This window comes from Aspergillus affinis (assembly GCF_023601865.1).
Source record: "Aspergillus affinis strain CMG 70 chromosome Unknown NODE_82_length_168771_cov_87_400459, whole genome shotgun sequence".
Taxonomy (NCBI): domain Eukaryota; kingdom Fungi; phylum Ascomycota; class Eurotiomycetes; order Eurotiales; family Aspergillaceae; genus Aspergillus; species Aspergillus affinis.
The window spans coordinates 1-13103 of NW_026515863.1; the positions used below are offsets into that span (position 1 = coordinate 1).

Consider the following 13103-nt stretch of genomic DNA (forward strand, 5'->3'; position numbering starts at 1 on the left):
AGAAAAATGGCCGGTTTATAGGGAATACTGAGGTGGCCGACTCGGTGGTGTGGCCGACTCGGTGGTGAAATACGTTATGAAAATGTCTGACTCATCACAAATTCAAATTTAACATGAGTGACATCTGTTGAAGTTCGGACCAGCTGGAAAACATTGAACACTAGTGAAAAACTAACTAGTTAACTAGTTAATTTTTTTTCTGGTCTGATTAGCTAAGTTTCCCGCATCTCCTCCGATGTTGGATACAAGTGGTACCGCAGGCGCTCCCCCTACCATTTGAACACTAGTAGCCAATGGCCGTGGATGTTCAACATTCATCGACATGTATCTACCGGCAGAAATAATCGACCTTGTAAGATTATGGCAGTCCGTTTTTGCGGCACTACTAAACAAGCTTTTGGCAGGTTATGTTTTATGTCGAGATTGGAACTTTGCAATCTTCACCAAAACCATCAATTGCTCGGCCTTTTCGAATAATGAACAAACAAATTCGAAAGAACTTGGCTGGACTCCGCTTGGTCAACAAAAGCTTTTGTCATAGAGCTTCAATCCGTCTCTTCCGACACATCATAGCGTTAGCCGGTTCTTTAAGCCAAACGACGCACTTGCCATCTGTAGGGAAGCTAGTGGGCATTTCCGGCAGCCAGTATGCTAAATATGTGCGACAAGTCGACCTTGGATATGGCTCCTTACCATGTTCCGTAGGGGACATCATATTATACACGGAAGACCTTGTCGGCTTGCTGTCTTCATGCTTGCGTCAATTTCCCAATCTTAAAGCTCTCGAGTTCAGCGGTCCGCCATTGACGTCCTTGCCCCATGATAAAACGAAAGCATCGATCGACCCGATACTCATGGTTTTATGTTACGTGCCTCTTCCCAACCTGACAGAACTTGAAATACAGTTACCAATGACAAATGATTTCGCCCCTTTGTTTGCCGAGAGAACCAGCATATTGCGGATCCCGATTGAACAGACCCTCAATCGTCTTCATCATCTTAGACTGCACGTCTATGCGCAAACAAACCAGCAATCTTATGCTACCCACTTGTTGAGGATTGTGGAGCTTTCCACCAGCCTGACTTCCCTCTCGCTCAGCAGCATGAATTATCTAAGTATTGATCGTCTGAAGCTCGGCTCAACGGCTCGCCTGCGGTTTTTGTCTTTCCACAAAGTGAAAATTTCATCTCGAGTTCTGGTCAATATTATTGAGCAATGCGGCGAGTCGATGCAGTGTATCGAGTTAAGGAACGTGAAGCTCGAGGCTGGAACATGGAGAGAGGTTCTGTCCGCAATGGATAGTTTACCGCATCTATGTGACTTTGACATATCTGTTGGCGAAACTTCCATATGAAACGTGAGGTTTCATTCAACCCCGGCAAAGTTCTTCACTGCAGAGGATGTACAGGACTCCGGGTCATTTGGGCTTGGTCATGTTACATCTCAAAACTCAAACAAAGGATAAAAATGGAACGAGCAGTGGCGCGGCATTTCGGCCGTTGAATATGGCCCTGCTTGTATTGCATTGAAGATCAAGCGTGGATAATAGAAAGAGATCTTGTCCCAATGGATGGTTTACTCTATTTATATGGCTAGCGCATTTGTTGGCGGGTTTCTCACAAGAAGTGGATGATTTCATTCGGCTCCAAATCCGTGGTTTCCAGCCTAGAAACCATGTCTAATACATAATTACTCTTCTTCACTAACGCTTGGTGATCATTGAACCTTTGGTGGCGGTAAAGACTGAAGTCCTTCTATGGCTTTGTTTTCATACAGTGTAGCCAGTTCATACGCAAGGAATAGAAGTCGGGGGAGGCTGGGGCTACGCTATCGCCTGTGGCACTAATTCCATTTGGCCCCATACCCGCAAACTATACGATTTCAGTGCGTCAGGACATTGTTCGAGCGAGAGTCGATGTTTGATGGTGGTAATTGCCTGGTGAGTCCTCCGGTACTATCTTTTAGCAGAGCCGGCATGGCTCATCGTCAACCAGTTTCCAAGACACGCAACCTTCCAAGTACTATATATGTCCTATTTCTACCAAGGGGACTACTTATTCTGTTTCGTGATATGCTCCTTCTTGGAAAAGACAAATCGGATTGGTGAGCGTGAAACCTTAGCTTTGGATCTGAGAAATTTGTCTAAATCAACTTACGAGTAAAATGATCTATCTGACATAAGAGGGAAAAGGACAAAGCAAAAAGAAAAAACAAAACAAAACAAAAGACAAAAAGTAAAAGGTAAACACAAAGTAGAGGGAGCGACCCTAAGGTTGCAATATTGAAATATTCATAATCAAAAAACAACCTTGGGAACGCCAGGAACTGTCCAGCACACCTTGTCCAAAAATCCCTCTTGGGTGAAAACCTCCAGCAGCTCTGCTCCGCCCTCCTTGAAGTGATCCCACGACTCGAAATGAATTGGGACCATGACATCGGCGCCAATATCACGGGCAAGTCGAACAGCTTGTTTACCGTCCATTGTAATCTGAATAGGGCCAGTTGGGAACTCAAAGGTGGCATTTCCTAGGTTGAAAATGCCTGCAGTAATGTGCCATCTCTTTCCGATCTCTTGCAGTTCATCAATATAGACAGTATCTCCAGAGAAGTAGATTGCATTAGGCTTGCCAGATGGATCAACACCGAAGGAATCGGTCTCTAAGACGAAGCCCGTAACTTCCCCAACTGGGAAGTGCTTGCAAGGGGTACCAGTGATTCGGTAAGTTTTTCCTCCGATACAAGAAGTCACAGTCTCCCATGGGCGAAGGCCAATGACTCCTGGGCGTGGGCGCAAGTTGGAGGTCCCGTCCACAGTGGTAAACACCTTTCGACCATCCAGCAGCTTACGGCCTTCTGGGTCCAAATTGTCAAGGTGATCCTCATGGCTAAGGAGCACAGCATCGATAGGCGGCAGCTCATTGAGTTGAAGCGCTGGTCCTTGCTTGTTAACAAGGTGCGGTGGTGGCGGGATGCTGTCAAGACCGTACGGTTTCAGGTCCATTTGCTCCCAGACCGCGGTCGAATCATACTCTGTCCCTTCGATGGCCCCGAAGAAGGGATCTGTCAGGAAGTTGACTCCATCAATGTTGAGAATGGCAGTTGCAGTGGTGATGTGTGTGATTGTAAGGGTTGGTTTGGATGTTGCTGCCATGGCTGCGGTAAGAGCGAAAGTCGGGGATGTAAACTTTTGATACTGTGAATGTGATTCAGTGACATGGAATATGAAGACCCTCTGTTCAAGGGAAACCGAGGTTTAAATACTTTGCTTTTCTGAAAATATTAGAAATTCTGTTTCGTCCTCCTGATGATGTAAGTTCGGCTCATCCCACCCGTGGAAATAAAGTTTCATTTTGCCACGAAAATGGAGAGAAATTTGTAATATCTCTGCGGGATGTCCACGGGTTTATTCAGCAATTCAGCCCAGTGGTTGTGAATCATGTTGAGTGATTTTTCGCTACTCTTTACGGAGTAAGCAAATGCCACTTCACGAAGGAGCATGGCGCGCAGGGTCGCTTTCACCATATTGGGGCCTTAATGTCTGAATTTAAGCCTGAATTTAGACCGCTTCCGGGCATCTATTTACAGTCTACCCACGGAATGACCATGCCCGATGACCTCGATCAAAATGAAGCTTTTGGTTTATTATAATGAGTGTAGTATACCACCTGGAAAAAATTGAGATGCACGAATTTGTATGGGATCAAAAGCTTCATTGAATATATGGCGAGAGATATCTAACTAATAAGTTACCCCAAAACGTGGTGATATATGAATTTAGAATTCAAAGCTTCATTTTACCTGTTCAAAAACCAAGGCACTTTGCTTGGTAGTCTACTTTAAGGTCTCTGTAATGTTAATTCAAGTATTCTTATTTTTACCAGGCAAATTCAGGAATAATAGGCCTCAATATTGTGAAAAACGACCCTGCGCGCTATCCCCCTTCGTAGCCACTTCCAAGGTTGCACATAAAAGGCTTGGCGGAGAATCTGGCCGTTTACGAATTAATATGGTGGGATGATTCAAGATCACTAGATGGAGTGAAGATAAATATCCCGTAAAGTGTGTAATTTACGCATGGAGTTAGAATATTTGCTGAGTGATGAAATTTGGAACGTTGCTATAGATTAACTTATGGTAGACATTAATTTGCACTTTGAACGAATATAAATCACATATAACTGTTTGCTAATAAGTTTTGTCAAGCTGCCTGCAGCTTTTCTACCTCTTTGATAAAGCGACTCGCCTTTCGAATTCTGTGTCCGTAAAAGTAGAAGACAACAGGTATCAAGATGCATACTGCCTCAACAATTCCCAAGATTGTGCTTGCCCAATTTAAGCCCAGAGTCTTATACATTGATGGTCCCGCAAGCGGTAGGAATGCTCCCATGACACTGCGAGTGAGCATATTTCCTGCAAGCGCAGATGCGGCGTAAATGCCATAAGACCGGGCAATGTAGTTTGAGGCGTAAATAAAGACGCATGCATTACCAATTCCAAAGGGAACACCAGCTAGGATGGGGATAATCCAGTGAACATTTGGAGTACAAGTCCAGGAAAACCACAATTGGCCAATGGCTAAAAGAGTAGCACCAAAAAAGACGACGCTGACCATAGCCTCTGGTTGTACCATGCCGGTTGCTGGATCCTTGAGATGAATATTGATGACTTTACGAAACAAAGGTTCGCATGCAATCGCGATCAAGACACCGACGCCTATACCGACGAACGAAAGACCACCGATGCCTGGCGACCACCCACGTTCTTGTTGGAAAGCGATTGGATACGCGACGAAACATAGGTAAAGGATGCCATAAACAATTGCAACGTAGCCATCCCAAAATATACTAGGAGAATGTTAACCTTGGCTTTGTAGCATGGGAGGGAGATAGTTTACCATATCGGCTCTGTTAGGAGCATCACGAAAGGTCTCTTGAGGTTGATTCTCAGTGAAGATGTAAAGCCGACACCATCGTCGTAGCGTGTCCACCATTTTAGGTTCTGTGTCTCCTTTCTTTTGATCGCGGCGCGCTTTTTCAAGATCACGGGGGCGTATGTTTCTTTGACAGAGGCTATCAGGACCAGGACCACAAGTCCAATGATGAGGACAATCCAATTTGTCCACCTCCAGCCAAGATATTGGAACACAAACCCTCCTATGATTGGGCCATATACAGGGCCGTTGGTGGGGCCAATAGACCAGAAGCCGAACGCTAAAGCACGGTGCTTATCGGAAACGATATCATTCACAGATGCGGGCGAGTTCGACATCAATGCACTTCCAAAGAACCCTCCAAAGAATCTGCTCACGAGGATTGAAGTGATGTTTTGAGCCAATGCACTCGGCAACAACAAAAGCAAAAATATTATCATGGAGACAATATAGACTGGCCGCCGTCCCACAAGCTCGCTAAGTGGAGCAAAAATGATGCTGCCTATCCCCATTCCAAGAAGATAAGTGGTGACACCAAGGAGAGCCACGATCTTCGAAACGCGAAAATCTTCTTGTAGTCCTGGAATCCCAGATGTGTACAGTGTGCTGGAGAGGCTGACAACTGTGGCACCAAGACTCATAGCAGCGACAGTGAGGCCTTTGTACCAAAGCGGCCACAGGCGGGGATTTTCGGGATCGTCAGAGTCCCAGTAAACTTCGAATTCCGGAGGTGCATGTATGCTGGCCAATTTGGAAATTGCTGGCTCGAGATGTGAGCTGAAGTAGGTTTCGGTGCCGACATTGAGGCTGTCGGTTTGTTCAGAGTCGTTGCGCAATGTTCCAGGATGATAGAGGTTGGGCATTGTGGTGCACTCCAATTGAGATTCACTGAACTGCCAAGAGATATTTCGGAGGTAGTGAAGGTAGTAAAAAGAGTACCTCCATTTTGAAGGTTTGCCCTTTATAGATATACACTTGGATAGTCGGCCTATCCCACTTGCCGGTTTATCCACAGATATTGATTTAGTTAGCGCCACTTGGGGAGTTATTCATCAAGTGGGATGACCCGTGGATCTTCATTGGTGAATTTCGTCGGGGCCCCACCGGAGCTCCCAGTCATTACCTTCTCTTCTCCCTTTCTGCCTCCTTCACTTTCGCCATTTCACAAAGTTGTGCAATTCCAAAGGTTTGCAATAATTCTGGACAATGCCGCCTCCTGCCGATATTCTCCCCTCGTGGTTCCAATGTGACTATCCAGATTGCAACGCCAAATATCGGCGTAAAGAGCACCTGAATCGACATCGTAATCATCATGATAAGGAAATCCATCTCGCCTGTCCTTATTGTGAGAGCGTCCTGACAAGGAAGTGAGTAGTTCTTCGATCCCCTGGGAAGCCTTTCAACTCAGGAGTTAATCAGTGACCTGTTGCGACGCCATATCCGGACTTACCATCCGCAGAGAGAACCGCCGCCGTCTCGAAAATTTAGGGCATGCAGTGCATGTCATACACGGAAAGTCCGTTGTGAAGGTGTATTACCATGCAATGCCTGTCAACATCGCGGCGTCTTCTGTGTGCCTAGTGGGGGTGAAACCGTAAGCGAACAACAATTTTTGATCGATGATCTCTGCCCTTTGCCGCCTATTTCCACGACTAATGATTCCGTTTCTGACGCTCCCCGGTGGATTGCTCATGACTATATTGATATTTACTTTAACAATTTCCATCCAAGATGGCCGTTTCTCCATCGAAGTACATTTGACTTCGCCAAGGAACCTTGTGTACTTGTTCAATCCGTTATCGCAATCGGACTTTGGGTGAAAGGGACTCAGGAGGCACGAGACGCATCAATACGTCTACATAACAGACTATGTTCTGCCTTTTATGCTCAAATGGTGAGAAGAAAAAGCATCATAACATTGACTGCATATAGAATTGTGTGCTGATATCATCCTTTTGCTCTAGGACCAATGGTGCATCTCCAAATCGAGTCCACGCCAACACACAAATACCTCATGGCCTTTAACATCATTTCAAAGTTTACTCTTAAATATCATCCTTTGTCTGTTCATTGCAAGAGAGAATGGTAGTACAGATTTGAGCATGCGGTGCCGATTACCGGACGACAAATACGACCTCTTGGCTGCGCTTGTTCAAAGCTGTCGACGGTGGGGTATTTTCTATTACCCTAACATGCTTCTGCAACATGATGCCGATGCACCACTCGCGCTTGTGTATGTGAGCGTTGAAGAGATCAAGAGATTTGGACTAGCCCTCTATAAGGTGTGCCGGTTGTGCACTCCCACTTCCTTTGACTTGAGCGGAGAATGTTCCAATGGTGGCAGAACCGATCTATTGACCCTGGCCGACTTGTCCTTTTGCATGCCAGACAGTGATGAGCTGTGGAATGCTCCATTGGGCGGTGAGTCCGAGATTTTAAACAAGTCTGATTCCTCCGCAGTCAGACGGGATAATGGAGATGCGAAAAACTGGATATCTCAAGCATCTGCTCTTCTACATGACGCACGTGTTGGCTTTGATTGGATATAGCAGAAACTATCATAGAAGATGCAGCTTGTTAGCCACAGATCAAAATGCAGGCAACAATCGAACATAATTCCTTACTATTTTCTTTCATGCTAAAGTGGCAAGGTCTTGATAAATGTGAAGTGACAGGAGTGTTATATTGCTTACCTGGTCTTTTACTGAAAACGCTTGTTTCTATAGTACTACAAATAAATTTGCTCTCTAACCGGCCGTACAAACTTTCAGTTCAGAATCATTTAGAGACTTTTATGCCATTGAGTTTGACAATTACCTTCGTAATATTTTTCTGTCAATAAACGTAGCCACATTTAACCCGCACCTTCGCCACACCCCGAGGTCCACAGCCACCGGTTAGGAAGTCATGTATTATGTCATTCAACCTTAGATCCATACCCAGGTGGGATGGCCGTGAAGTTATCACCCAGCCTGTCGAGGTGGGATGGCCGACCTGTCCATGATTATTTGTCCTTCGCAAAACCTACGAGGTTCCTAAGCAAAGCGTACCTAAGTACAACGTATCTCCATATAAACACATATAAACCCACATTTCTTTTCAATATCGAGAGTTCCCACTGCAACGCAATCCAATCTTCCATTTTCCAAAAACCACTTTACTCTACAATGTCTTGTATCTCTCAATCCTTCCGTGAGATCGTCGGGATTCCCCGCTCCTCGGCTTCCCCGCAGGACTCAACCCTCATCATTATCGACGCCCAGAACGAATACGCCACAGGCGCTCTCAAGACCGAGAACGTTACAGAAACCCGCAAATCCATTGCCACACTACTGGAACGTTACCGTCAAGCCGGTAACGGCAAAAACATCGTGCACGTCGTCCATGAGGTGCCCGAAGGCGCACCCGTCTTCACGCCAAACACCCCCTTGGCGCAAGAGTTTGAGGAACTCACCCCTAAAGCGGGCGAGAAAGTGGTCACCAAGAGCTTTCCTAGCTCGTTCGCAAAGACTGATCTGCATGCCTATCTGCAAGGTCTAGGCGATGTAGGAAAGAAAGTCGTGTTGGTTGGCTATATGGCGCATGTCTGTGTCTCCACCACTACCCGAGCGGCTGCTGAGCTTGGATATGATGTGCTGGTCGTGAGGAATGCAGTTGGTGACAGGGATATACCTGGTGTCAAGGCCGAGAATCTGGTGTCTGTTGTGTTGAGTGAGCTGGCGGATGGTTTCGGGACTGTGGTTTCCGAGGAAGATATTCGTGCATAGGCAACTTATGCAATCTGAAACCGCAAGGACTGTTGGATCATATTTACCTCGAAGACTTGCTGTTTGAAAGACCATCCAGCAAGTACACAGCATTGCTCTTATTCGCGCCACTTAGACGCCAAACGATGCGGTTAGGCATGGCTTTGAAATACACGAACGCTGTTCAACGGTGTCTTTATCTACATGTTAGTAAATGAGATCATACAGTGTAACGCATGAAAATTACGAAATGACAATCTTGTAGAACTGCGTAACTATGAAGGAGACAAAAGGTAAGCTGTAAGAGTCTGATACTATGGGTGCAATTATGTGGCCACAGAAATACTCGCACCCGAGCTCGATGCACTCACGACATTCGACGACCATCTGATTCTCTTGTGACCTCTTTTAGAAGGCCTAGATCAACCTGGTTTTGATCCCCTCGCTACCGGGCTGATTTAAACCGAGTCCACAGTTATCAGCCCGGTTAGCCCGAACGAGTGACATTTTCCGCAACAAGAGCAGTGTCACCATCCCTGAAGCTATTCAGAACCCCTGAGAGTCTGCAACAACACGATCCGACCCAGTCCGCATAGCCACCGACCGCTATAACACCTGCCATCCATCGTCAAAAGCAGCATCAGATCATCAAAAGATCAAGGATTCACAGCGAAGCCGAGATGTCGCTCCAGTACGATGAGTTCTTCCGTGAAGGACTCGACAACAACAATGCCGCCCCACGGGCAGGCATAGTACTGCGCTCTTCCGCCCAATGGAGGACGTGGTTCAGCCAGATCAAGGCTTCCGCACAGAGCAATGACATCTGGGAGTATATCAACCCTGACGATACCATTCCAACGCCGATGCCAAAGAAGCCACGAAAACCGGTCCCTAGTGACGCCCAGGACGGTGCTATCACCGTCAGAGAGCTCACCGAAGAGGCTGACAACTGGCTTCAGCGCCAGTTAAAACACCACGACCGTGATATGCTAGAGTATAGCGTCGTAAAGCGAAGTCTCGACTGAATCACCGACCATATCCGAAACACCCTCGCTCCTGAACACCAGCACTTCACTGCCGATATCATCGACACGAGAAGCCTATTGATCGCTCTCCGTGACCGTTTCTCGCCCGCTGAGAAGGAGAGGATGATTGAGGTTCGAATCCAGTGGGATACACATGCGAAGTTGTCAGCGAAGGACTCAGAAATCGACTCATGGCTCACGACGTGGGATAATCTATACACAGAAGCATTTAGCGCAGGAGTTCCAGACGTTAAAGATGCATACTGTGCCGCGTACTATTACACGGAGAGGAACTCGGCCCAACGGGCCTGGCGGCGGTTCAACTGCTTGGTAGTCATGAAGTGCTGTAGGTTCCGGTGATCGGTATAAACCTTCACAGGGTTATCAGGGGCGTAGCGATCAACAGGGGTGCAGCAGTTTGTGAGGAGCTCGGGCGAATGAAGCCTTTGCCGAGCAACTCCTGGATATATTTCCAAATAACCTCAAGTTCCTGTTCGGTCATCGGACGGTAGTTCTTTCCAAACGAAGGGGTGGCGACCTCTACCAACTGGATATCATGATCCTCAGGGCGGTGCGGTAGCAGGGTATCGGCCTCGTGCTTCATAAAGACATCGAGCACAGAGTGATACTTTTCAGGGACTCGTTTCTTCAGCTGGTCAACCGTATAGGCCTCTTTGTTGGCCAAGAACTTGTCGAAATCTTCAGGGCGCACCGCATTGGTAGTAGAGGCGCAGAGATGCTTGCGGCCATCTCTAGGCATAACGAGATAGCCGTGATGATCCCGGTAACTCACTAGGGAGATAAAACGTCGGGCAGAAACGATCGAAATACTATTATCAGCAGTAATCTGGGCCGTAGTCTTGCTCACTAAGGCTTTGGAGCCGCGGGAATGCGCAGTGCAGGGGGCACCTCGAGGTAGGCAACCCTCTGCGAAGCAGTGAGGTGAGTTGAACGTAAGGATGCAGTTCGTGAAATCAATATGGGAATTGTATGTGGTCAACCAACGGCTACCTAGCACTAACTTGTGGCGTGCCAAGGGGGCGATATAGGCTGCCAGTTGCTCGGTATAGCCGTCTTATGCAGTCGAATAGGGCCATCTGGGTGACAGTGAGATAAAGGGTGCCGCCCGCGAGATGGAGCAGGATCGGCGTAACAAGGTCTAGAATAGGCAAATTGATGGTGCGTACGAGAGAGGGATCAATAGCTTTAATTTCACTTCCATTATCTATCAGAACTGGTATTGTTCCGGGCTGCCTATAGAGCTGAGCAGACACAACCAGGTGCCGCCCTGCCTAAGCTGATCCTCCAAACCTAATGCTAACGACGATAAGAAGCGATGATCATTCTGAACCTCTCTTGAATCAGGTCCCTGGTCACGACTTTGATCAGGGACTACTCGTTTTTCGAATCGGAGACTTGCTCGAGGCCTGCTGCAGCAGTAACCTCATTTACAGAACGATAAGAACTGAAATAAGGGCAGCAAGCATCACTAGCACGGTAATTCGAGCCACGGCAGCTGCAACAGCGGCCAGCACGGGTCAGAGCAGTCTTGTTTTCGGCAGTGAACTTCGGGGGATTGCGCTGCGGTTCAAATCACTCACCAGTCCAACCCTCAGGCTTAGCACTGGAGGGAGGGAAGCGAGGACGGCAGCCACCACTAGCGAAGGGTGCAACAGCGGGACCAGCGGAGGCAGAGCCACGGGTATTCGAGAGCGCAGCAGTGCCAGAGCGGCCCTTAGGGGCGGACAATGAAGTGTCAGAGGCAGGGGTAGACGAGGTATTAGGTGGCTGTTCTTGCCAAAGGGAAAATTAACTTCCTTGCTGCCGCGCTCCTTGCGCCGGGCCATGTCCAGCACGGCAGCCACGGTATCAAAGGTCTCATGACTAAAGGATTTGCTGATTTAGGGAACTAAGGTGTATTGGAACTTGGTCACACGCTCCTCTTCGGGGGTCTCGGCGCAGATCCACAAGGGGAGAAGGCGCTAATAGTAAGACGATACAGACTCATTTCTGTCTTGTTTTACAGTGATTAACTGTCTTTTCGCGTCTCCCTTGAGGAAGTAAATACCTAGATACATTTCGAGCTCCTTAACTGGTAGGTCACGTTCGACCTGTAGGTGGCAAACTGGCTCATGACCTTGCAGACATCCTTTGAGAGGTATTCCAAGGCATACAAGACCTTGGACCTATCATCGGGATAGAAGGTACTATCGATGCGGAGCTTCTCGTCAACCGTAAAGCGCCATACAGGGTAAAGGTCGACATCATTATCACCGGTGCCCAGAGAGAAGGTCGGCTTCTCTCCGCGAAGACGACTAAAAGCTTCAGTTGCAGTAGTCTTAGTAGTGTGTTGACGCTCCGAGCGCTGGGTCTGGCTGCGGGGACGCAGGTTCTCGTGCAGATTATGAAAGGGGTTGTCTTCTACGCTCTTAACCGGCTCATCGACTCCATAGAGATCTTCATCTAGGAGGGAGACTCGAGGGCCCTGAGGCTGAGGGACCTCGGGTTGCTCGGGGCCCTTAGGATGCTGAGAAAGTTCAAAACGCTCAGCAGAGGCCTGTTCTGCGGCAGCTTTCAGCTGGGCAACCTCCTCTTGGAGGTGGAGGATAGTCTGGGCAGCCTCGGAGTAGGTCTTCTTGTAACGCTCAACGCGCGAGCCCTGGTGAGTTGCCAGGACCTCACGGGCCTTCGCCTGCTCCTCCAAAACCTGAATTTTCAACTTCATTATCTCGAGCTTGTGAGCAGTTTAAAAAGAAAGATTGAAGATTGCAAAAGGTTTTGAGTTATATTTATACCCTCGCAAATGGCTCGGAAGACAATGGCTATACTCGTGGCAAGAAGCGTCACATGCCGAAGCCGGTGGAGTCTGGCCGACGGTCAGCCAAAATCAATCATAGACAATCGCCCGAAGAATTAGGGAACTTTTCATGATTGCTATCTGCTTGCTTGCCTCACTTCAATATCTACTATTATTCGACTCAGTGTGAAGAGAAAGATTGTTTGTTTAAGATAATTTCCACCAGAAATGAACGTTGGCACTGATGGAGCACCCGCGGAAAGAATCAAAATAAGCTCAAAACGCAGAGGATAGGCGTAGGACATCTTTAGGTTCGATTCGAGCACGATTAAGAGCTTGGTCAGCTCACAGGACAGGCTAACTACACGAAGCAGGTTTGGTTACTTAGACCGCTGACAGAAGATTGTTGAGAGCTAGACCACATATTCATGTGAGGGAACTCTGATATTCAAAAAGGAATTGTGACTCACGACATCTTCGGAGGAAACCTATAGTCCTGAGAGTCAGGCTCTGCGGCTCGTATGTGGAGGCCACAATTGAATCTTGGAAACAACTCACCTTTGCCTCTAGGACTCTGAGGCTCTGAGGCAGCGCAAAATTAAGA

General features: G+C 47.6%; 3 protein-coding genes across 3 annotated transcripts; 1 reads left to right on the forward strand and 2 right to left on the reverse strand.

The window, feature by feature from the left end:
- Nucleotides 1-2297: 2297 nt before the first annotated feature.
- On the reverse strand, nucleotides 2298-3152 carry KD926_010555 (MBL fold metallo-hydrolase; the record flags this gene model as incomplete). The annotated part of the gene is made up of 1 exon (XM_053102930.1): nucleotides 2298-3152. The coding sequence occupies one exon, from the start codon at nucleotides 3150-3152 to the stop codon at nucleotides 2298-2300; it is 855 nt and encodes a 284-aa protein (XP_052953593.1).
- A 1047-nt stretch (nucleotides 3153-4199) lies between these two features.
- Nucleotides 4200-5794, reverse strand: KD926_010556 (MFS transporter; the record flags this gene model as incomplete). The annotated part of the gene is made up of 2 exons (XM_053102931.1): nucleotides 4200-4845; nucleotides 4896-5794. The coding sequence occupies 2 exons, from the start codon at nucleotides 5792-5794 to the stop codon at nucleotides 4200-4202; spliced, it is 1545 nt and encodes a 514-aa protein (XP_052953594.1).
- Nucleotides 5795-8098: 2304 nt separating this feature from the next.
- KD926_010557 (cysteine hydrolase family protein) lies at nucleotides 8099-9702 on the forward strand (the record flags this gene model as incomplete). Its single annotated transcript, XM_053102932.1, has 5 exons — nucleotides 8099-8642; nucleotides 8699-8883; nucleotides 8943-8970; nucleotides 9018-9075; nucleotides 9348-9702. 5 exons carry the CDS (start codon nucleotides 8099-8101, stop codon nucleotides 9700-9702), a joined length of 1170 nt encoding a protein of 389 aa, XP_052953595.1.
- Between the last annotated feature and the right edge of the window lie 3401 nt (nucleotides 9703-13103).